This window comes from Apteryx mantelli, chromosome 1, assembly GCF_036417845.1.
Source record: "Apteryx mantelli isolate bAptMan1 chromosome 1, bAptMan1.hap1, whole genome shotgun sequence".
Taxonomy (NCBI): domain Eukaryota; kingdom Metazoa; phylum Chordata; class Aves; order Apterygiformes; family Apterygidae; genus Apteryx; species Apteryx mantelli.
The window spans coordinates 107,362,936-107,386,100 of record NC_089978.1 but is presented as its reverse complement, the minus strand read 5'-3'; the positions used below and the strand labels follow the sequence as shown (position 1 = coordinate 107,386,100).

General features: G+C 38.9%; 1 protein-coding gene across 2 annotated transcripts in view; it reads right to left on the bottom strand.

Moving 5' to 3' along the window:
• APP (amyloid beta precursor protein) overlaps positions 1-23,165 on the bottom strand; it is a 236,454-nt gene that overhangs the window by 134,263 nt on the left and 79,026 nt on the right. For both annotated transcript variants that reach the window (XM_067299530.1, XM_067299536.1), the window contains exon 3: positions 22,071-22,200. In XM_067299530.1, coding sequence (XP_067155631.1) covers positions 22,071-22,200 — 130 coding nt within the window. The remainder of the gene's footprint in view (positions 1-22,070; positions 22,201-23,165) is intronic.

Below are 23,165 nucleotides of genomic sequence, written 5' to 3'. Positions count from 1 at the left end.
TCATGTTCTTAACTCCTCTCACAATTCTGCCTCTCTTGGATTACTGATGAGCTCTTTACGCTTCCGCTCACATCACCACCAGGCGGGACATTCACTAATGGAGCATGGCATGAATCAAGCACCAAAAAACGCCCACCCAAAAACCCTGCAGAAGAAGTTGCTCCTTGGGAAGCCAGCTAAGGTGGCTCACAAGTCACACTAGACAAGTGCCCCTGCTCCCACGTCAGGTGACTGAAGCCAGCAGTGCAGTTCTGGATGCCACCCAGTAGCACTTTCCACTGGCTGGTTCTCGAATGCCTGCCTCTGCAACGAGCCGGGGAGCTGCATGCCTCTCCCATGCCCTTAAACTCGAGAGAAAAGCTGGAGAGGCAGGTGCTGGGGCAAAGTAACCTTTGGCAACAGTAACACTGAAAGAAGAAAGATGAGGAAAAGTTGAGGAGGGGCAATCTGCTTACATTGTTACGATGCAGGACCAACACGCATCCCTTCACCTAGCAAAATACTCGTTAGCTTATACTAGTGTTTTAGCTTCAAGTGTGTGTGCCAGACCTCTTCTGGGCTCTTTCTTGCACCCTAATGGAGTTTCCCATCTGTCGACCTTTCTTAATAGCCAGTCAGGACTAGCTAGACAACAAATAAAGAGGAACTCCCCTTGTTCAGTTTAGACTGTTTTCAATCTGTGTGTTAAACAATTTATGCATTGCAGTAAACTCATGTTAAACTTTCCCAGGCTTACTCAAGGCAACAGTCACTCTTCTTTGTATTCCATAAGATTCCATAAGATTCCATGTTATTTTTGAAAAAACAAGCTTTATTTAAGGGAACAAAAGCTAGCAACTTAAGAAAAGAACATCTCTAAGAACCTTTTGAGAAATAATTACAAAATTGCATACCATGATTGGATAAATAAAAATGATTGATGCTGCAGGACCCATTTTAATGCTCTTGGGTTTATTTAAATCTAAATACCAAATAAAACTTAGTGATATTTCTCAAAAATGGATATATTCTAAACCTGAAGAAATTATATATTTGTAAGTCTTCTTTTTCCCCCTGCTGCCTTCAGATTTTTGCAAGCAATAATATGGCTGAATTTCGGAACAGACAATACTTTATAAAATGGTACTGAATGCATGAATTTTAACACTAGCTATAAACAACACATTGTGCTGCTGCTGAGATGCACGACAAGCCGAACCTTGGTTCATTACCATTTGTGCTCCTTCACTCACAGCAGGCAGCAGACATGTTTTGCAGCAAGATTTGTAAGTGCAAATCTCCGAGCAGCCTAAAATTTCATGCCTCCACTCCCACTGAAGTGACCCTTAATGCACATCATTACTTAAGATTTCCTAGAAAAGGGGGTTCTAAATTGGAAACAACGTACCCTAACAAGCAATTGGATTAATTCATTTACTAATACATTATGTATTAGCACTAGTGGCTTGCTAAAGACACCAGTCAAACAGTAAGATTGCACAACCAGACACTCCTGAAAGATCAGGATGCTTGAAAACAATTCAGTACAGCTGGGACCAGCAATCTCACTGTGCTTTGCATTATTATATGCCGAGATGCTTCTCATGGACTATTCTTAGTGATTGGGCTAAAGCATCTCATAGTAGGTGTAAAGCTAGAGAAGGCCCCTCTACTCACAGATGTCTACAGGGAGTAATGACCATAAGCACATAGATAGGAGGAAAAAATTAAAGTCTTACATTCAATTTTTAAGTTTTGGTCACCAAAAAACTATTTCAAATGCCAGTGCTCCTGTGAGAAATAAATCAGATTTCAAATACAGAAGTATTTACAGCAGTAAGAATTAATTCAGTTTTGTTTCTGTTTTCTTTCATTAATCTACTTCTAGAATACCTTCCTACTACATGTTTCAGTACAAAATTAAGATTCTCTTTTTACTTTAGCAGTAGTTTAGTTCTGCTCTTGTTCACCCCCTCTCTTCTGGCAAAGAACATAAAATCAAGTCAGGCTGTAATTGTTTCTGCAATGCCATCTTGTGCAAAGGTTCTGATGAGTGAATAAATAATTCCATAAGCAGCAGCTGAAGATCAATTTAGCAAGAAGCACCTTTCTAATTATTAACAGCCTAAGCAATCACTTTCCATAATATTGCTGTGTCCAGAATATTCTATTTGCTGAGACCAAACTTGCATTCAAATTGTTACTGCCTGTGGGCAATGGACTTTATTATCAGTGATTAGAGAAAAAGGAAAAAAAAAAAAAGCAACCACATTCAGGCTTAGCAAAGTTCATGGAAAAACAGATTAACAACTATCTGCCAAAATGTGTTTTTGATCTACACAGAGCAAAGCCCTTACTCATCTTGCAGTAAGTATAGCACAGCACTATGATCTGGTAATTCACCTACAAGGCTACTAGGATAAGACAGCTTGGAAGAAAGAGAAAGAATTAAGAAAAAAACCAAAAACCACAAAGATAATTAAGCATTGGAAAAAGCTTCCCAGAGGTTGTAGAATCTCTGTCCTTGAAGCTTTTCAAGACCAGACTGGACCAAGCCCTGAGCAACCTGGTCTGAATTCAGTATCAACCCTGCTTTGAGCAGGAGGTTGGACTTGAGGCCTCCAGTGGTCCCTTCAAACCTGAGTGACCCTGTGATTCTAGCTGTCCCTTACTCCTCTCCACCTCCCCCCACACTGCTGCAACAATCTCTGACTTCATTTCAATCACACTGTCCTTCAAAACATCTAGTCAAGTTAAGTGCAGCCATAAGAAGTGATTATCTTGCACTCTTTGGAACAAATACATGAAAAAATACATGCATCCTAAGGCAAGCACAGTGATCTACTGTTTGGCTTTTTGAAGTCATTGCAAACTACAGTATCATTAAGAGAGTGGTGCCTTCTTTAGTTCATCATCACCTTAGTATACTCTGTATCATCACTCAGGATGAACTGGATAGCTTGTTTCTCTGTTATTTATCCTGAACAAGGGTAAGTGATGGCTGAGTCAACTTTATTGATAGAAAAAAACAAAGGAGCCATTTTGTCAACATCACATGCTCAAGTCTCCTGTTCATGAAATAGGCAACCTACCTATATATAGGCAACCTTGCTTATATATAGGCAACACCAAGGCTTCTTGCATCACCTTCGGCTGGCTAATGAGAAAGAGAGTGCATTAGATTAGATGAATCACCTGTCCTATGAGGCACAGGAACTTTTATGTTTGTACATGGTGGACCAGCTCCAGAAATTTCAAAATAGTTTTAAAAGATGTAAATACAACTTCTGGCTTCTAAGACCATTACCATGCTGACAGGGTACAAGATTCTGTTCACTAAGATCGAACTCTTTTTACATGCGCCACTTGATCGATGGGATCTGAGAGTAATGACCGTCTGCTATTACTGATAGGCTGAGTTGCTCTGATTAACTAAAAGGCAAAAGCTCTGCATCATTACTGATCCTTACATCAGAACACACAAGTATTCAGACATTAGTGTAGCATACTTTCAGCACTGGGTAAAAGCCAACAATTTCTATATAAGAAAATCTACCTTATGACAAAAATGTTCCTCTTCAGCTCTCACTTGCAAGATTTAAACGCAGTGAACATAGTTGCAGTTTTCAACAGTTGGTAGAAGATAGTCATATTTTCCTAAGTGATTAATTCTGATCCATTTTATTTATTTTCTGTTCATTGTACATTCATGAGTCATTGTGGACAGAAACCAAGTCAGGATTACCATGGAAGATCATGGTCTCTCAAGAACCTTACCCTGCCCTTAAGGATTAATAATAAAACACTATGTTACACGCAAATACTGAGGGCAACATGACAAAATAATATTTATTATTTACATAGACTTTGTCTTCAGAAACACTTCCTAGTCACTTAATTTAATCCACAGTTTCAGAATGTGAAATTTTATGTCAAATACCTTTTATCAATCACATCAACAGATAAAAAAATCAAAAGAGTAAATGGACTTCAGAGCAAGATGAGCAACAGTAAGGAAAGACAGTAAACTGAACAAGAACAGTAAATATATCATACTGTAGACCTACAGCACAGATAACAGAAATTGGATTGAATAAATCAAGACTAACCACTGGTATGGAACATTCTTTAATGCATCTGAGAAGGTCTATAAAAACTTATTTTTTAGAATTAAATCCTTTGCAGATTTTTGCCCCTGGTCGGAAGCGTCTAGCAGAACTACGTTATTGAAAAAAAAATGAAGAGGAAAAAGCATCTGTCCCAAGCATGCAAGACAAGACAAGAATGATATTAAAGAACTCAAAGTCAGTACACTATATATTTTTATACACACATTTGACAGAATAAAAGTCACTAAGATGAGCTGAAACATGTTTTTTGAGTTTATACATGCAGAGAAAGGTAAGTTGGCCACAATGCAGTACTCAGAAGAACCCAAATTCCATTTGGATAGCGTTATGCATGACACCAGGAAGGAGACACCTTTATAGGACATGTTAGTATTCAGAGTCAGGAACGAGAATTTTTAAACAAGCAGATGAAAATTCGTATTACTCTACACACTTCTTCCAATATTGGGCGTTCAAGACAGTATTCCAGCTAACAACTAGCTGTGTTGTCCGGTAAAAAAAGATGGAGAAAATGCCCAAAATGGTACGCTACAACATCTGTTCTGGTGTTGCTTCCTCTTCCCACAACAATGCCTATGTTTGAACTGCCCCGGAAGCTGATCATCTCTCTGAGCGCTCCTGTTCAAGTACAGCAGAGGAGATGCCTTGTAAAGAAACTCATAACACACTCAGGCCAGGACTGACAAAACGGGACAGCAGGTTTTTGCTCATTTGCTTTTGAATTCAAACTGCTAACGAGAAAAATTCACCTAAGCAGAATTTATTTATTCAGATAAGAATTTTGTACAGACAGTCCTAGTAAAAACCTCTCCTTAACCATATTGTTTGGACTCCATTGTTTAACCAAGGGTTCAGATCATGGCTGTCTTGCAGGCAGAAGAGGTTCAAGGTGAGCCCCCCTCAGAGAAGTCTGCTGGAGCAGGCAACGTGCTCAAGTACTTCTTGCAGCATGGTCTTCCCATTCACAAATCTGAACCTCTTATGTCAGAGAAAAGAGCAAGTTAACTGAAGCCCCACCCCAGTTCAGCAAAACAAGTACTTCGCTTCAAGCAGAAATACTTCAAAAAATGAGTTTTGCCAAATGAGAGGCAGCATCAGTGAGTTCTTCAGCAGAGGTTTTCCCCAGAGGTGCTATTTTAACCCTTTTCATCTCCAGCCGCATTCATCAACTCTTAAACAGAAATATTCAGAGAATAATGGGTAACTGCTAAAAACAACAACAACAAAACAACACCAAAAAAGCTGTAGTTCTAGGCAGTGTCCCAAGAATGTATCCTTACATCAATAACTAACTTCCAGGAGGAAGGCTTTGGCATGAGTTAGTCCCCATCACCTAGTGTGGCGCATAGGCCAAAACAATACAATGGAGACACCATGAGTACATCTTCCCAGTTAACATGTAGTTGACAGCAACACAATTTTTGGTCAATTAGCAACCTCAGAGCCACCTGGCAAACTTTTTGTTGGAAGAGGAGAGGGGGAGGAAGGGAAAGTGGTAGCACCTCAAAGTACTCATCACCAAAGGCATTCTCCCTCTTTTCCAGTCCCTTATCTAAATTAGCTGGCCTCAGCAGAGCCCATGCTATTTGAGAATACATTTTTTCTTAAGAGCTTTACCTCTGATAATGTACAAAAAAACTGCTGTAAATTGATTCTGTTGTAACAGACCAGATAACAGTAATTGTACATAGCCAACTGCTCATATGTAATAGAAGTGATATTAGAATTTAATTTTAAACTACATATCCCATTTTTATTATAATTTAAAAGTTACTCTTGAAGCACCTTGACATAGGAGACATTTTAAATTATAAGGGTAGTTACATAACTGAAAATTGAAATAAAACTTTACACCTGCCTATCATATTACATAGTTTAACAAAAAAAAAAGAGGTATATGAGACCTCATTATCACTCTTTTATTACATGCCAAAAATGAGGGGTGGGGAGTGGGGGCATTATTATATAATAAAGGAGAACAAAAGTACTAACAAGGGCAGGGGAGGCTACAGAAAAATTGTTAAGAGTCAGACTCAGTCAGGCTTTAATCTAAAAATCTCATTTCCCACATTAACTGGGAACAAAACTGACACATCAAAATGTTTATGATTAAAAAAACAGAGCAAAAGGGCATGTAGAGGGGAAGTTTATACTGTAACTTAACTGAAGTTTGATTTTTTCCCAAAAGCTGAAATAGTAAAAGAAACATGAAAGCTTTATAACATCAGTGTTCTATAATGAGAATTCAATGATGACAGTGATTTACACATGCCATGCTTTCTATTTTCAAAGTCAATCCAGGATTTAAAAGTATAACACCCTCCCTCCCCCCCCACCCAAACTGGCCAAAAATTTCACGGGCCATTGATGAGTATGGGAGCTTGCTTTAAAAAAAACAAAAATAACAAAAAATAAAAACAAAAAAACCTTTTCATGATTGGCTTGAGTCAACCTAGGTCAGTTTCCCCCCCACAAAAGGGTGGCTCCATGCTCCCCCCTTCCTCAGCCGGTGCAGCCTGCTCTCCCAGCCTGCTCTCATGCCACCATTATCACCCCTGTGACCATGGTATCAGCAAGATCAGAGATCTGGCTGTTTAAGCACCTCTTATGGCAAGGTAATTTGGGGGTTATTTATTTGACTCAGCTCACATTTCGCAGAACTGTTTGACAGCTGATCTTAGCTGACCAGAGATCAGCTGCAAGAAGAAGGCTGGAGGACAGGCAGTGGAAATACTAACCCAGATCCATCAGAGTCGGAATACTTGCTCCAAGCCTGCCTTCACAAAGTATTCAGAGACAGCTATTGGCCTCCTTATGGTAGCACAGGAATCGCAAAATAGAAGCCTTGCCCAAAAGGCTTCATATTTTCCCAGACTATAGAAAAACTGCATGATTCAATCCAAGCTTAGAAAAATCTACACAAAGAAAAATCTTTTAAATAGTAAGTTTATGAAATGGAAGTAATAAAATCTGTCTAGCATACAGGGAGCAGAAGTTGAGGTCAACTGCAGAACTTGAGGGATTGGATTGCCCTGACAGAAGGAATTCTCCCTGAAGGTTGTTCTAAAAACAAAATAAAACAAAACAAACAAAACAGGATACACAAAGGGAAGGAGTTTGCCCATCACAAAGACTGAATAAACAAATCCCAGAAAACAGGTGAAAGGAAAAAGCTCTGGATGTAGACTTATGTGCATGTATTTGTTCTGTAAGGTGAGATACAGACATTTCGGTCATAGGGCAGGATGCTCCAGTGTTAAGTACCACGAAAAAACATAAGATGACAGTCCTTTTCCCCAAAGAGTTTGCAATCTCTGTTCAATGGACTGGTAACAAATAGCTGCAGTCACAGGAAGCTAATCTGAAATAATCAATAATTCTGTAACAGATTAAGAACAGCAAAGAGAAGAAGAGAATGACTTGACAAAAAAGCGGATATGCAAAAATTACACCCTAGGCTAAACTATAATAAAAAGGTATGAAAACACATCAAATACAAGAGCAATTACATAAAGAACAGTTAAGGGAAAAACTAAAATGAAAACAAGTTTCCTTCAGAGCACACAGGATTAGACCTCCTAAGAACAGACACTGTTCATGTATTCACCTGAGTACCTTCTGCAGAAAAAAGCAGAAGCTGGCATTACTACAAAAACCAAAATTAATTCATGTTATCAAAATTAATTTTGATAATAAGTTGTTATGATTCAATTTTATATTGACCTACTTACAATGGTCTAATAAAAATGGGGTATTTTAAATATTTTACACATCAAGAACTTATTGACAGTGCTCACTAGATAGAAGACATTAAATGCAGAAGGTAAATAATTTCCAATAATCATGACCTTCAATCATTATCCCTAGCACATGGTTTTGCTATCTTTCCTTTAGTATTTCAAAATGAGCAATTAGGAACCATATTTAACAGCCAAAGTCCATCAGATTGTGTACAGAACTAAACTAGAACTCTTACCTATCAACTTTGCATTTTTAGGTACACAGAAGAAACCTTGTGTGAAAAAAGCAACAAAACTTTAGCAGGTTAAGTAGAACAGGTTAAGGCTATCATTCTTTTTTACATATATTCTTATGTTCTACTAAAATTGAATTACTTCATATTAGCCCCCAGTTCACATATTTAACTGGAAAAAATTCACGTTTAAGTTCCCTTAGTGACCATTAAGAAAAGTTTCCACATGATCCTGAACACACACACACACACACATATATAAACTACTATTATACATCAGGTCAGTTAGAAAGTCCAGCATTTTTGAATAAAGGTTAAATCCATAGCCAAACCAAAACACACTACTACTCATACATTCAATGCAGATGAAACCACTAAGAAAGATATGTTGTACTATACTGTAAATCAGTAGCAATTTTTCAAGCTAATGAAGAGGTATGAAAGCTATTAGTCAGCTTTGTTTAGTTAACAAGCAGGCTGCTGGTGGTATTATGTACGGCATGAATAGATAAAGTTTAAAAGTTCAAAATCAACCTGGTCATTCATAACTACTTTGTGGACACAAATTTTTAAATGCCATTAACTACTACTCTTAACTCCTCTACACAAGCATGTTTCTTCATTATTAACCCAGTGAAGATACAAGCAGAGAAAAGCAGAGCCCAGCACCTTTTAAATAAAACCAGCGGAAATCTCACGAAGCAACAGCATGCAAACATGGGTTAAAACAAACAGAATCCCCACCCATCTTTGCAGTCAAACACAGGCTTGCTGCAAACTTGCTGCAGGAAGCGAACATCACAGCACTCCCACGGCTCAGTACTGTAATCTTCCTCCTACAGCTGTCATGACTCCAGGAGCAACAAACCACAGTAACTAATTACATCCCCTGTGTTCACAGGCCAGACTGCCCCTTTGGGCCGGCCTGGCTAGCTCTCCCCCTCCCCACTGCAGCCACTGGGGGCCCCTGGCCCTGAGCTGCTTTTGGCCCTCCCAGGTCCTATGCTCCCTCCCTTCTCTCGACTCTCCCATCAAGGAGAGACAGACACAGAGGTTCTGAAAATCAGCACAAATTCTAAGGTCTATGGGAAGGAGAATAGGGACCTACTACAGGTTTCAGTTGCAGCCTGGTTCACCCGTCACTGAAGCAAATTCAACGTAAGACAGGAAAAGGGTAGGTACATCCTCTGAACCACAGAATGGCTGGGGTTGGAGATCATCTGCTTCAGCCCCCTGCTCAAGCATGTCACCTAGAGCAGGCCGCCCAGGACCACAACATCCAGGGGTTTCTTACTGAAGTTGCAGCTCTTTAATTTACCTGTCTCACCCTCCACCTGTGAACAGACTTAATAAGCACAAAACCTCAAATACAGTCAAAATACTGCTTACTGTTCAGCTTCTTTTGAAAGAAGGAAGGAAGGAGGGCTGCTTGTTCCAGTCCACTCAGCTCTCAGTTTTTTGGGGCTTTTGACAAAACGTGTCCAAATTTGAAGAGCTTGAAGAGAAGCAAACTTGTTTTTTTCTTTTTTTTTTTTTTAAATATGAAAGTCATCGAAAATCATAATTGGGAGAATTTGGGCAGTTCTACTGAAAAGAAAAATGAAATGTCATGAGAAGGTTCTTGGTTCTTTGTTGCCACTCATCCTGTGGCAAGCATACTAAAAATATCTTCCTTCCTCACATTTCAGATAGAATCTAGTATGTGCAAGGATTCAATAAAACCTGAATTCCTGGATTGTTAATGGATGCTTCATTCTTACGAATCACGTACAACCTTTCTCAATTTGTATTTTCCATTGCAGAAATTTACTGCAAGAAAATAAAAAGCTACATTTGAAAACAAAGTATTTCCTGCTGCACAGTATTTTTTAAGCACCAACTGTGAGTACGAGCTTTCATGTGAAAGAGTAAAGAACCCAAAGGGAATGTCTTCTTGCATGATAAAGATGCCTGCAATTGTGGGTAAGGGACTAGAAGAGTTGAAGCACATTTGACCTTCAAATGTCAACATGTTCATCCCGCAAAGATTTCAGATGTTTACACAACCATGAAGTGCTGTAACTTTTTCTCTAGGGACAAACTCCGAGCACAGTGATCAGTTCAGTGGGAAAATGGCTGGTATCATCCTAGCACAGCTGTGGACATAGCCCTGCAACTGTTTAATTCCCACATGCCGTTTCATGGGAATGCTGCTTGGGATAAGCACTTCCGATACAACGCCATACCTCCCCTTCTTCCTGAGGCTGTCAGCGACAAGATCCGATGAATGAACATCCACTAGACCTGAGCGACTTCCAGTACTTAGAGGTCATTTTTGCAACCCCTTTTTCCAAGGTTACAGATGAGCTCTTGGAAGCCAGCTTTCCCTAAAAGACAGATTATCCGCTAAAAATGAGAATGTAAGGGCATATTTATGAAAAAGATCTGAAGTGTATTAACGAAGGACAAAATATCTTTCACAGAAAGCCACTTCTCTCCTATTTAGTCATTAAACCCATTTTTTGCCCCTGTCTAAATTAAAAAGGCAAATACGAAGATTAATTCATACTAGCACTCTGACAATGAAAAAAACAGTACATACAGTGTTGGTTATAATATATAATTGTTTTTTTATTTTGTTACTACAGTTAGCATAGTAAAATGGTTCTTAATCTGTTATTTTAAAAAAACCACATTTTTCATGAAAAGTAATTGGAGTGTCTTGGTAAAAGTGTTGTGACATAGAGAAATACCAAATCTGGAAACCACGCTACAGCTTAAATTCAAAGTAATGGGAACTTAAATTCACAGCCAACTCTTAATTATATGGGCACAGAAAAAAAAAAGAAAAAAAAAAGAAAAAATATACATGACATAGGCCTCCAAAAACTGCAATACAGTTCTTGCCCAGAGTCTGCTTATATCCTGGAAGGATTACTAATTTAAGTTTGTGCAGTGAGAGTTGGTTCAGCTGTTTCTGGACCCAAGAGGGCTTCAGAAGCAGTTGCAGATGTAACTCAATGACGATAAACAAGACATCCACCCCAGCACTGCCAAAGCAGCCCTCCATTTGCTTCTGCACAAAATAATGGCCAAATGAAGCTTCGTTGACTGTTTCCTGTGTATGCGGGATAGAGGATAGCATACCTTTAGTCACGAAACAGGTGTTCTAAAAAGCTTGTCAAAAGTCTAACCAGCTCTCCCCACAAGACTTTGGAAACACAGTTTCAATAGCACTCACTCCTAACCAAGAGGCTCCTTCTCAAAGGTCTACCTACTACTATGGCTTTTTTCTTTGGATTTCAAAAACTGAAACATTATTATTCTGACTTGCTTTGTTTTACTCAATTATCATGTAAGATTTCATACACTAAAGAAGAATGATGCCAGCACTTACAAACAATAAAACAAAAAGATGTTCTTTCATCATGACTGCAAGATAATGCTCTTCAAATAAAGACTACAGAAAATTTCAGCTCAACCATTGTTGTAAGCCACATATAGGACAGAAACAGCAGAGAGAGGGAAAAACAAAAGAGTATCTGATCTTAATGATTTAAAATTTTTTAAAAAGTAAAATTGACTAAAGCTGTAATAAAACACAAGAATCATAAACCTCCATTTTTCACTGAAAAAGAGAAATTAAACCCCAGATAAAACATTCATTAGAGGCCATCGAAGAGGACACCAACAATCACTTATTACACAAGATAAAGACATCTTTATTTAACTAGGTATCAAGAAGAACATCTGACAGCAGTAGTTTGGTCATCTGACAAACAGAGCAACAACATCTTTCTCCAGCATAAATGATGCAACATCAGAAACACTCAGACTGTGCCTGTAACTGCCATACTCCAGAACGCTTTAAATAAAGCAATTTTTATTGCAATTTGTTGAAAGAGAAGACATTATAAAACAACAGTTAAGGTGAAGCAATTATACCTTTCTTTACATATGCTGAAGCACTAACAGAGGTGCACAAAAAGCTTACCACTCACAACACAAAGCATGCTTTTGCTGTGACAGAAGGATTTTTTTTTTTTTTTTTTTTGGTTAAGTGCTTCCTTGCCTTTGTGTTAAAACACTAATCACAGAGCCCCCAGGAAGCATCAAAAGGTCTCTTTCTATTTGGCTGGCTCAGGTAACATCGAGTGAGATGTGAAATGAGATGATAGGAGATGAGTGACACAGCTGATGAAGAGCTGGGAAGCAGACAGAAGTCGGACTGGCTGCATAACAGATGCCAAGATGAAGAGGAATAAGCAGCGTTGAGGGGAGGGGAGAGATGCCGAGTGAGGAAGATTATTACCCAGAAGGAAAGGAGAGATGAGAAACAGCAATGCCTAGGCAAGGAAACTTAAGTGGACTGGCAGTAGGAAAGACAGAGTAGAGCCTGGTTAGCCAAAGAAAGGAGAGAGGCTGGAAATCCTCGAGTTGAGCGAGAGACCAGGTGAGAAAAGCAGGACTGGGCAGCCCTAACACCTGATGGATTATTCTGTGGTGAATTGTCCAGTTAGTTTTTGAACCTGTGCAGCCTTTTAGCATCCACAACATTCTGTGGCAGAGAGATCAGGAGCTCAGATACACACTCTGCAATACAACATACAACTGCATGATCACATACAGTTGTGCGCCTGCATGCTGTTTGTCTGCAGCCTGAAACCTGCTACTTTCATTTGATATCCCTAGCTGTCATCTTGGAAGACAGGGTGAATGACCATTCCTCACTCATCCTCTCCATGCCATGCATAATTTAACAGACCGCTGTTATAGCCTCCAGTCATCTCTTTTCAAAGATGAAAAGTTCTAATCTAGCGTGTCATTTCTTGTATGGGAGCCATGTCATACTTTAAGTAATCAGTCACTCTTTCAACTCAATTTCTATGATATACTTCTTAAGTAGTAGACAAGAACAGCACACAGTATTCAAAAATGCAGGTAAATCCACGACTGACACAGTGGTATAATCATATTTTATGTCTCATTCCCCATTCCTTTCCTAATAATCCTGAAAACGGTGTTTTTTTGGTACTAATAAGCCCATGTTTTCACAGAGGTATCTATTAAAACCCAAGGTCTCATTCCTGAATAGCTAGAGGTTACTCATAGTGTGTCACCACATCCACCAAATTAAGATTCATTTGTTTTGTACTTCCATGTACATCACCTTGAAATCACTGATTTTCATCTTCCATTTTACCTCCAGTCGATCAGTATCACGAGGTCCTTCTGAAATTCTTCATAGCTTGTCTTTATTTGTTCTACCCTGAATAACTTAGCATCCTCAGCAAATGGGTCACCTCACTACTTACTGGTGAATGATCTGAAAGAGGGTATTTTGAATGTCACAGACACAAGAACTGATCCTCATGGGATTCTACTGGTGACTTTTCTCCACCTTGAGGATGGACGATTTTTTTTTCTTATTTATCCATGTAAGAATTCTCTCTCCTATTCCACAGTAGATTAATTTCTTTAAAAGCCTCTATGTAATGGACATTGACAAATTACTTTTGAAAAATCAAGTAGATACATTACTCATTTGCCTATCTACTCCTTTAAAAAACTCTAAAAGAACTGAGAGGCAATTTCTTGTTACAGAAGCTGTAATGACTCTTCCCAATATCACAGTTAGGGGCAAGCCCAGTAACTCTAATTTTTAGCACTAAAAATAATAAATAAATAAAAGCCCAAAAAGCAGCCTTACTGAAATGCAGTTCCTCGGATCTTACTCAGAACCTTTTAGAAATAACCAATGACTTCCATCAGTGACTCTTCCTTTACAGTTAACTACTGCATTGAATCTGCTGGCAACACTCTATCCTTCTCTGAGACCAGACCATATTACAATGGGATCCTATCCCCGCTTTCAGTTATGTGGTAGAAATCTGTGGGATGATGCTTCACATGTAAATCAATTTAATGACATGTGGTAGGATGCACACTTCCTTTCTCCCCCCCCTCCTCATCCTTCCTTCCTAAAAGACTAGGCAAATATACTTTAATCAGAACTTTTCCATTGCAAAATCAAGTGCTACATATTACAGGAAACACCAAAAATGAACGGATAAATCAGCTCTGTGGCACAACAGAAATCCTTGGATGAAGAATTCTTGCTTTGTCTGTTCTAAAAGCTGGGGGTATACAACAACTGGGGTGTGAAACTTATGTTGTAGCTTCACACATCATTCACAGATTGATGTATATCAATGTATATTGTACATGTATATCAAATACATGGATACAGTCCATAAGGAATTCTTATATGTGTGCATGCATACACAGAGTTTTAAGCACTTTATTATTCAGAGCCCAACTATTAGTGGATACTTTTGTTTCTGAAGCCCATCTTCTTCAGCCTTCCAACTATAAAATACACCTAATTTTATCATCCCTATAGTCCTTACCTTGTGATCTTTATGAAACTAAACTATATCTCTAAAGTACTCAGGTAAGATTAGAGAAAATTCTATGATGAAAATCAGTTTCGTCTTCTGGCAGAATTTGAATGGTGAGTAGTAAATAAGGCATTGGGACACACAGGAGTTTAGAACAAAACATCAAATAGAAGCTCTTTAAGTGAGCAGTGCCTGCTCTCTGCACACAATATGGCAGGAGGTAAGGGTGCATCACCGTGCAATTAAAGTCTCTTTAGTAAGGCATGCACAGAAAGGGGTCAAATTATGGTCACACAGAGGCAACCTTAATTTTTGCATTTCCTAATTTTTGAGCTCTTAGCTTTTTAACCTTACTATTATTTTTTGGCAATACTTTTTGTGGTTAACTGCTTTTACATAAGAGTACCACAGAAAAAGTAGGAATGCCTAACACATTCGGATAGCCTGGTCAGTGTTACAAGAAACAAAGAATTTAGTCCAGCTCGGATTGGTCCTTCAAGCAGAAAGTCTAATTATCTTTTCAAGCTCTTACATATTTTTGAACAACCTGTGCACCTTTTTTTGTTTTTTAACAAAAAAGTGTTTATTACAATTTATAATGCTGTCTTGAACAGATAGTCATTAATGAGGCTTTCACATACCAATGGCTGCTTCCTGGAAACTGTTTTTTGAGGAATATATATATCACTTGTTCTATTTTCCTTTTTGCATTTGAGAGACAAGCAGAAAACACTTATTTTCAATATTTACTTATAAGCCTTTTTTTTTTTTTTAAACCGTTTTAAGAGTAAATTTGCAGTAAACTTGCAGGAATTTTGCTATATCCCTTTACTTCAAAGTTTCTGCGCCTTATGCTAAGAACTTGGCTAAACAAACCGTTGAATCAATGTTTGGCACAAGCGAGGAGGTAGAAACCTCCAGAAACAGATCCGTGACTGACTGAGGAAATGTTGCTTCTCCTGGTGGGCGAGCTCATTCAGGATTTCTCTGCCTACTCTCCACTTCTTCCTTTAGCTAGAGATTTTTGTCCCATTAAGTGTGCCAGATGCCAAATTAACTGTTTATACAGTCCTGCTCTGGGAAGAAACCACTGGCAAGGACAGAGTTACAAGCCATGAAACACTAAGGCTACTTGAAATTATAATAAAAATATAAATTCATTACTGTTTGTAAAAACAATCAGTAAGCCAGCTGATGTTTAACAGTCATTTTTTTTCTTTATTGCAGAAGCCAACCATGAAATTCAGACCAACAGAGCTCAGGTATATACGGAAAACCATCTCTATTCAGTAAAGTATGTCAGGGCACATCCTTAATTACACTGCGGAACAGAAGCACATTTAAGAACTTGCTTGATGAATTGAGGCCCTGAAAGCTTGCTGCAATTAGTTCAGCAGCAAGGACACAGAAATAGCAGGAAATCCCAGGTGCCCGCACAGTGCTGAGGTGTGTCAGCAGTGTGCCAGTGCGATAGGCTTTTGGACTGAGACACTGAAGGGACAGGCTGAGCAGCGATGGGCACCACAGGGCACCTGGGAGAGGTGGCCGGAGCCAGGGCTTTGCCCACTGAAATTGGGACACCTCGCTATCCCCGTAGTGCTTGCTGTTTCACAAAGAATGTGCCTAGCCCATGCAGGCAGGGCTTTCTAATCCGCCTGCCAGCACCGTACCAAAGACACCAGTAGCAGGCAGGAATATTGTGCATTAGGGAGCAAAGAAGTGGGATGGAAGGATTTCTCTCATTGCAGTACTTCTGAGGAGTTGTGCCCTTCGTTGCACCTAGGATTTCTTTACCCTCGGTATCCTCACTAAGCAATTCAGACCGTCAGTCTTTTCTGAGATCCTCTCCTGAGATCCTGAAAAATTAGACATGATGTAGTTGTGTAGGCTGAAATTCGGTGCATTTTTTATTTAAGGAAAACAGGGTGGTATGAGGCTTATCTGCATCATTCCTGTGGCTGAGCGGAGACTGAAGCAATTTGGAGGCGGGTAGCTAAAATAGCAGGGACAGGAAAATTCTGAGACAATTATTTAATGCCATTCAATTGACTAGGCACTGCATGGAATACCCAGTGGAAAGTCCTTCTAAAATATCTGGAAGGAAAGCTTTGAAGTTGCAAGTAGAAATAGGTATGCTAGACAGTGAGCTGAGAGAAAAGAACAGCAAGTACCACACCATGTATCAGACGTAAACACGCCCAGTTTATATACTTGTATATTAAAAAAAACCCCACAACTGAAAATGCAAGTAGATTACCAGATGAACCGTAAGAACTGTCAATTATGTGCACCTATATTTAAATGATTTATTCCAGGCATAACCTGTGTTTTCTTTGCTGTAATTGGCTAGACATGTATCAAAACTTCAGTAAGCCTCTTCTTCTGACATCAACACGTAGTTACTTTACAAGCTGTTACAGTAATAAAGCACGACAAGTTAATAAATATTTTCAAAGATTTTTTTTTTTTTTTACATCAAAAACAGAAGCAGGCTTTTCATTATGTAACTGAACAGCAAAAAATACTTGTCATATAACCTAATCCATTTGTTATGGACAATTGATAAGTAATCAAATTTTGACTGACAGAAGCTACATATATAATCATATTCCAGTACATCTAGATCCTTCAAACGCTGTCTGAATATAGTGTTTAACAGCGCACATTAAAGGGGATAACAAAACAGAGTCACACGTGAGTATGCAAGTAAGCGTTTTGCATAGCACAGTTACTCAATGCTCTGATAATTCCCCTCTACCCTACCTCACAGTTGTTCGTCTGCCATGCCCACAGATCAATCCACAAGCGTGTGTATAATTTAGCTTCTCCATTCTCTCCAAGGCTACGGTGTATAATGAGCAGCTATGCGAGGGTATAGCTCATCAATAGTAAATGAAATGCCATCTATTCAGTAAAGTATAGCCGCATGTATTTCTGAGGATTTAAAACCACCACATTGCTTGGACAAGGATACTTGCCCCCACAGAAAACCTGGAAAAAAGGGCCGGTTACCTTGTTTCACAGCCCGTGTTATACAAATTTGACAGCTGCTTTTCCTCATGTGGGATGTGAGGAGAAGAAAAAGCAAACCAAAATTGCCCAATGTCCATATTCTCCCAATACAGAGAAGAGCCAGGCAGAAATCCTGCCTTCCTACTGCAGCCAGTGGGAAGTTCTTCCTCTAGCTTTAATAAGGCCAGAATTGCAGCCAGGGTATTTTTCTAGGACAGTTTTTATAAACTGAATCAGAAATTGCAGGCTTCTTGGCACTGCTTAATGAAATCCTGCAGCCTTGCCACACAGCAAGCTTACATCACTGTTTTGGAACGCTCTGGTCTTAAAAGTGTATGATTTTTGCGTGCTGCAGGTGCAAGGATGCCAGCACGCACACCAGGAGTTTATGCCAAGGCAGCACTGCTGATCCTCATTCCTGGGCCAGCAAATCCCACTGCTCACTGCCTTTGCCTGAGCACCAACACACATTTGTGCCTCCACTAGTCAAGTAGCACACTTCTCCCTCAAACAGCACAATTTAACCTTTTAATTCCTACACTACTTTAAAAAAAAAAAAATACGGACAGCAGTAGCCACATCATTTTTCAAAAGAACTAAATCCCTATTTCTGTCATGAGGTGGCTAACAGAGCTTGGAGCCACAAGAAGTACACACTGAGACATGTCATTTTCTAGACAAGTGAAGATAAAAATAGAAATCCTGTTAAAAGACAAATGTGTTCAGTGTGTCCAAAAAGGTAACAAAGATTCACCTGACAATTTTCTTTTCCTAAAAAGTTTCCCCTCCTCAGAAAACTGAAACTGTACAGTAATGGCCTGTGTTGATGCAAATATGCAGGAGATGTATTGGTAAACCAGATTTATTGTATGAGAACAGTTTTTGCAAAGCTTGCAGTTTTAAGAACATTGCCAAGCCCTGCATGCAGAAACAAATTCAAACTTTACTTACAAAAGTGAACAAAACTGAGAATGCTTTTCTTCTTTGGGTTTAGTTGAAATATTTTCTGGGGTATATTTAAGCAGTTATTGCATAAACACGTGGCTTTTTCAAATCAGGGGCTTTAATTTAGCCTTATTTAAATAATTTATTGTTTACATGCTTTAGCTGCATCCAATCAAGAAAAGGAAATATGAAACCATGTAATCTAATAAATCAGATCAATATTACTAAATTATATTGCTACAAACAGCCTGCATTAACTGCCAGAGAGGTCTGTAAGAGAGAAACTAAGGCAACAGCCAAGTGCTACAACAATATGCTCTCTTCACTTCTCAGAAGGCCTTGGCTAAGGACTGGGATGTACAACGGACTGTGAAGATGCTCTGGCCTGACAGCAGACATATTTCTGTCACTCAGTGTTTATCACCTCTGCGGAACATGAATGTCAAAATGGGAGAAACTATAAGCTGACTCAATATAGTGAAAGGGATTCTCACACCAAAATAAAACCTATAAGCCTACAAACTGGTTATTGATGCAGAACTTCAAAACACTCTCTGTAAGAATAGATCTCAGCACGAACCTTGAAAGCTTCTACCACAAAAGGTATAAAAAGATTCGCACAGACTCAATCAGCTGCCCACTGGCAAACTTTCTTGTTCCATCTTGATTCTTACCAGTATACTGGATTTAATGGTGGTCTGCATCAAGGATCTACTTGCATTAAGATTACTACAGAATCAGTTCTGCCAGAGCCACACTTCCAAAATTGCTCATCAGCAGCTACCACATCAAGTGTAGTGGAAAGGCACAAGCAGAGCCTGCAACTAAATCCTTGCTGTGCAGCTCCTAAAACAGAACTTGTATCAGCATTAAAACCTGTGAGTTGAATCCCTTCAAGTGGGAGCAGCGTATCACATTCCAGAGTTTCAAAAATGCATCTATATGACTTCACTGGTCTCGCGCTACTAAAATTTCAGGGGGCTGTTCCTAAAAAAAGGATGGAAAGGACAGTCAAACAAACAGTGCTTGTGTAGAACTGTTTAAAATTGTAACACTCAATTTGACTGCTAACAATAGACCAAAACCAAGCTGTTGAGGACTAAGCAAGCCTGGCTTCCCCATAGGCTGTACTTCTGTCCACAGCCCCTCCCCCCACATGCACAGAAAAATGATCAGATTTCCCAGTCTCACCCTCTAATGCCCTTTCACCGGAAGAAAGGCAGCAGTACTTCAACCTCTGTGGGACCACACACAAAAATTGAAGGGCTGGTTGGGGGAGAAATGACAGATAATGGTCAAGTTTGCCATTCTTCCTTCAATGGAAGTACTAACATGGCCCCTCTTCCTCCAATAAGCTCTTGAGAACACCATCATCTTTTAATGCTTTTGTTTCTATTACTTTTACTTTAGTCAGGGTCAAAAGTTGAAGGGCAGGATAGACAAACACACCTAAACGCAGGCAGGCAGGCAGACACAAATACATAAACTTCAGTTATCAGGAAACTAGGCAAAAAGTAGCATACGTGAGGGGATTTTAAAATATAATAGAGGAGCTAAAAACAAAGTGTTAATGGGAACGAGGGGCTTAAATACCTTCAAAAATTTTGCCTCCAGTAAGCAAAGACTAGCTTGCTACCTGAGACAGCAAACATGTAATTCTAGGTAATCTTTCATTCAAAACAACAACTCAGGAGAGATGCCTTAAATACCCAACTCCAGTCCCTCACTCCTGCACGGGAGCTGTACGCAGTCCTGTTAATAAATTATGAATCTCCTGCTAAATTACTGGGCTTCTTATCCATATTCCTTTTACTAGAAGACTGTTAGAGCTCCTTATTCTTGCAGACACTTCCTTACAATTTCCAGATTAAATTTATTCATGGCCAATTTATATTCATTTGCTCTTGTGATGACATTGTCTTTTATCTTAAATTAGATTGTAAGTTCTCCAGGGCAATAACGAAACCTTCTTATGTAAGTATATAGTCCTGAGCATAACTGTTCCCTGATCATAATTCAGTGCTTTGGTTACGATGACAGTACCATAAATAATAAAAATTAGTTTTCACAGCTCCACTACTCTGAACTTCTTCCGTCACATCTCTAATTACTGTAAGTGCAGTCGCATGGAATTCTATCAAATATATTATGATGAAGTTAGATGAGTCTGCAGTTCTGCCCTATCTCTAATAAGCTGCTTATCTTACTCTACAACTATATCTACGCTACAAGCTGATATTTTTATCTTGACTATGAAAAACTAGAGGAAACAACAAGTGGGTAGAAGAGCATGCCCCTTTTAAACATTTAACAAATTTGGTGGAAGAGCAGAGTAATCACCATAACTTATGTAGAGGTTAGGAAAACACTCAATAAGGGGCTTGCTTTCGCACACTCAGAATTAGATGGGTTCCAAAAAAGTAGTCTTGAATTTGGGTACTCCTTGAACAACACTAATGCTCAGAATAACGTAGCTGTTCTTACCTGTGGTAGCATCAACAAATACACACCTGAGATCTAGACACGTGTATTTTGTATCCACACAAGCATACTTTGTATCTAGAAACCTGACAGAACATTAGCATTTCCCTGATAACTCTAGGTATGTATTTTGCACATCTGTTGTTTTGCTAACTTTAACCCTAGCGGTAACACACACATTATTTACTCAGCAGTCCTATTTTCATGAAGTTAGCACACTTGGTGCTGGGCATCAGGCACAATATGCTTTAAAAAAAAAAAAAAGGAAAAAAAAGCAAATTTTCTGGAATTTCTTGCATTATTCATGGAATAACTGGTCAAAGATCAGTAGGCTTGAATTACTTTCCACATACAATTTTAGCTGCCTTGGCTTAATAGAACAGCAAACTCCAACTGGTGGCTACATTTAACCATGAAGTCAAGCAGCCAGTTTATCACACAATTTAAATGATACTGGAAAAATAACATACTTAAGCCATTCATGGAATAATCTCAAAGAAAAAATTGTGCCTAGAACGTTAATGACAACACCAAAGGAATATGATTCTCAATTTTCTAAATGCTGACAAAAAGCTAACAGAGAAGGAAAGGTTAACAGAAAACTGAAGGATTAAACCTCCCTTTTAAATTGGTGAATTGATTCAAAGCATGAAGGCCACAGGAGAGAATAGCAAGCTGCTGCTACAAAACAACTTGCAGAAAGAAACAGGGGATTACTAAAATCTAGCTTTTGCTTGCTTCCAATAAAAGCAGGTTCCCATTGGCTTTCACAATAAAAGATCAAGTACTAGATATAAAAACAGTAATGAGAAAAATGGTATGTATCTAGGGAAAAGATGGATAGCTTATAAGCAAAGAACTGTAAATTGGGAACATGTGTACGTCTATAGAGAAAGAGAAGAGAGGACAGATATTGACAAAAATGTGGGGAGTAAGCACAAGCCTGGTTTGCAACCACTTTGAAAATAGTATCAGGAATAGCTGGAGTATTTTCTCTTGAGTTGATGTAGCTCCAAAGGATGAACAAATTGGACAAAACCCATCTCAGAGAAAATAATCATACAAAAATATAAGAGACAGTTACGCAGATTTTTTTTTTTTTCCTTCAAGAAGAGACTGAGGAATCCAAGGGCAGAAAAAAACCAGATGCAAACACTCTATATCACTCACCCAGACACCTGTAGGGAACCACAATGTGAGGATGACCATTACACTGCTTCCATCCCCTCTTGCACCAGTTTTGGATCGTAACTGGCTGGTTGGCTTCGACAACATTGGTGATTTGCAATTCAGGGTAAACCTAGCATTAAAATATAAATAAGAACAATGTTATCCCAGGCATGCTCTCTGAGTCATTCAATATTGTTACATGTGTATGTCATGCGGATATCTCAAAACAATGTTCAATTTCGTATCGTTTCCTTCTTCTGTTGCATATTATATACCTATTTACTTCATGGTATGAATATTTGCACTTACCTGAAAAGCTGATACATTTTTACATCAGTAAAAACATGTAGCTGTTAGCTCTGAGTATGATGGTGGTAACAGCTGGCTGTCGTGTCTTTTTCAAACAGTCACACTTGACTAACTCCACTTGAACTGAACATACCAATACTTGGCCAGTTCATATTCTTAAGCTAAAGATCACCTAAATGAGTGTTTCATGGTTGGCTGAAATACCCTCTCTGCTCCATGCCTAGTGAATCACTCTCCTTGCAAAACTTTTTATACTGGGTCTAATCTTGATTCATCTAAAATTCATAGCATACCTTTATGCTTCTCTTAACCATGTTAACTAGCATCATGTTCTTCCCCACTGCAGTCTGCATAGTCTGTTAAACCAGTTATTCGTATTTAGATCTACATCACTAATGCTTCCTTCTTTCTGACTTTCCCAAATTGAGATCAAATCCAGTTTGCTCTTAATACTGCAATACACTCCTACAACCCCACACTTGCTAACAACCACACCATCATCACTCTGGATGACTCACTTATTGGCAGCCAATTTGATCAACCTACGTATTTGGCTTTTTATCTCCCTCATCTCAGTGCCATATATATTTACCTCCCCTTTTTTGCTGTCAGTAATGGCCCGGCTGCTCTCTTTTGCCAGAGGACTGTTCTTAGACACTGACCTTTTCTGCAGACTCACCTCCCAGCCATCTTCTGTGAGTGCATCTACATTAGCATTTCAATTTAACCAGGGGTACGTTCCCTCTTACTATGTCTCAGTTCACAAAGCAGAGTGGTTTCAGAGCA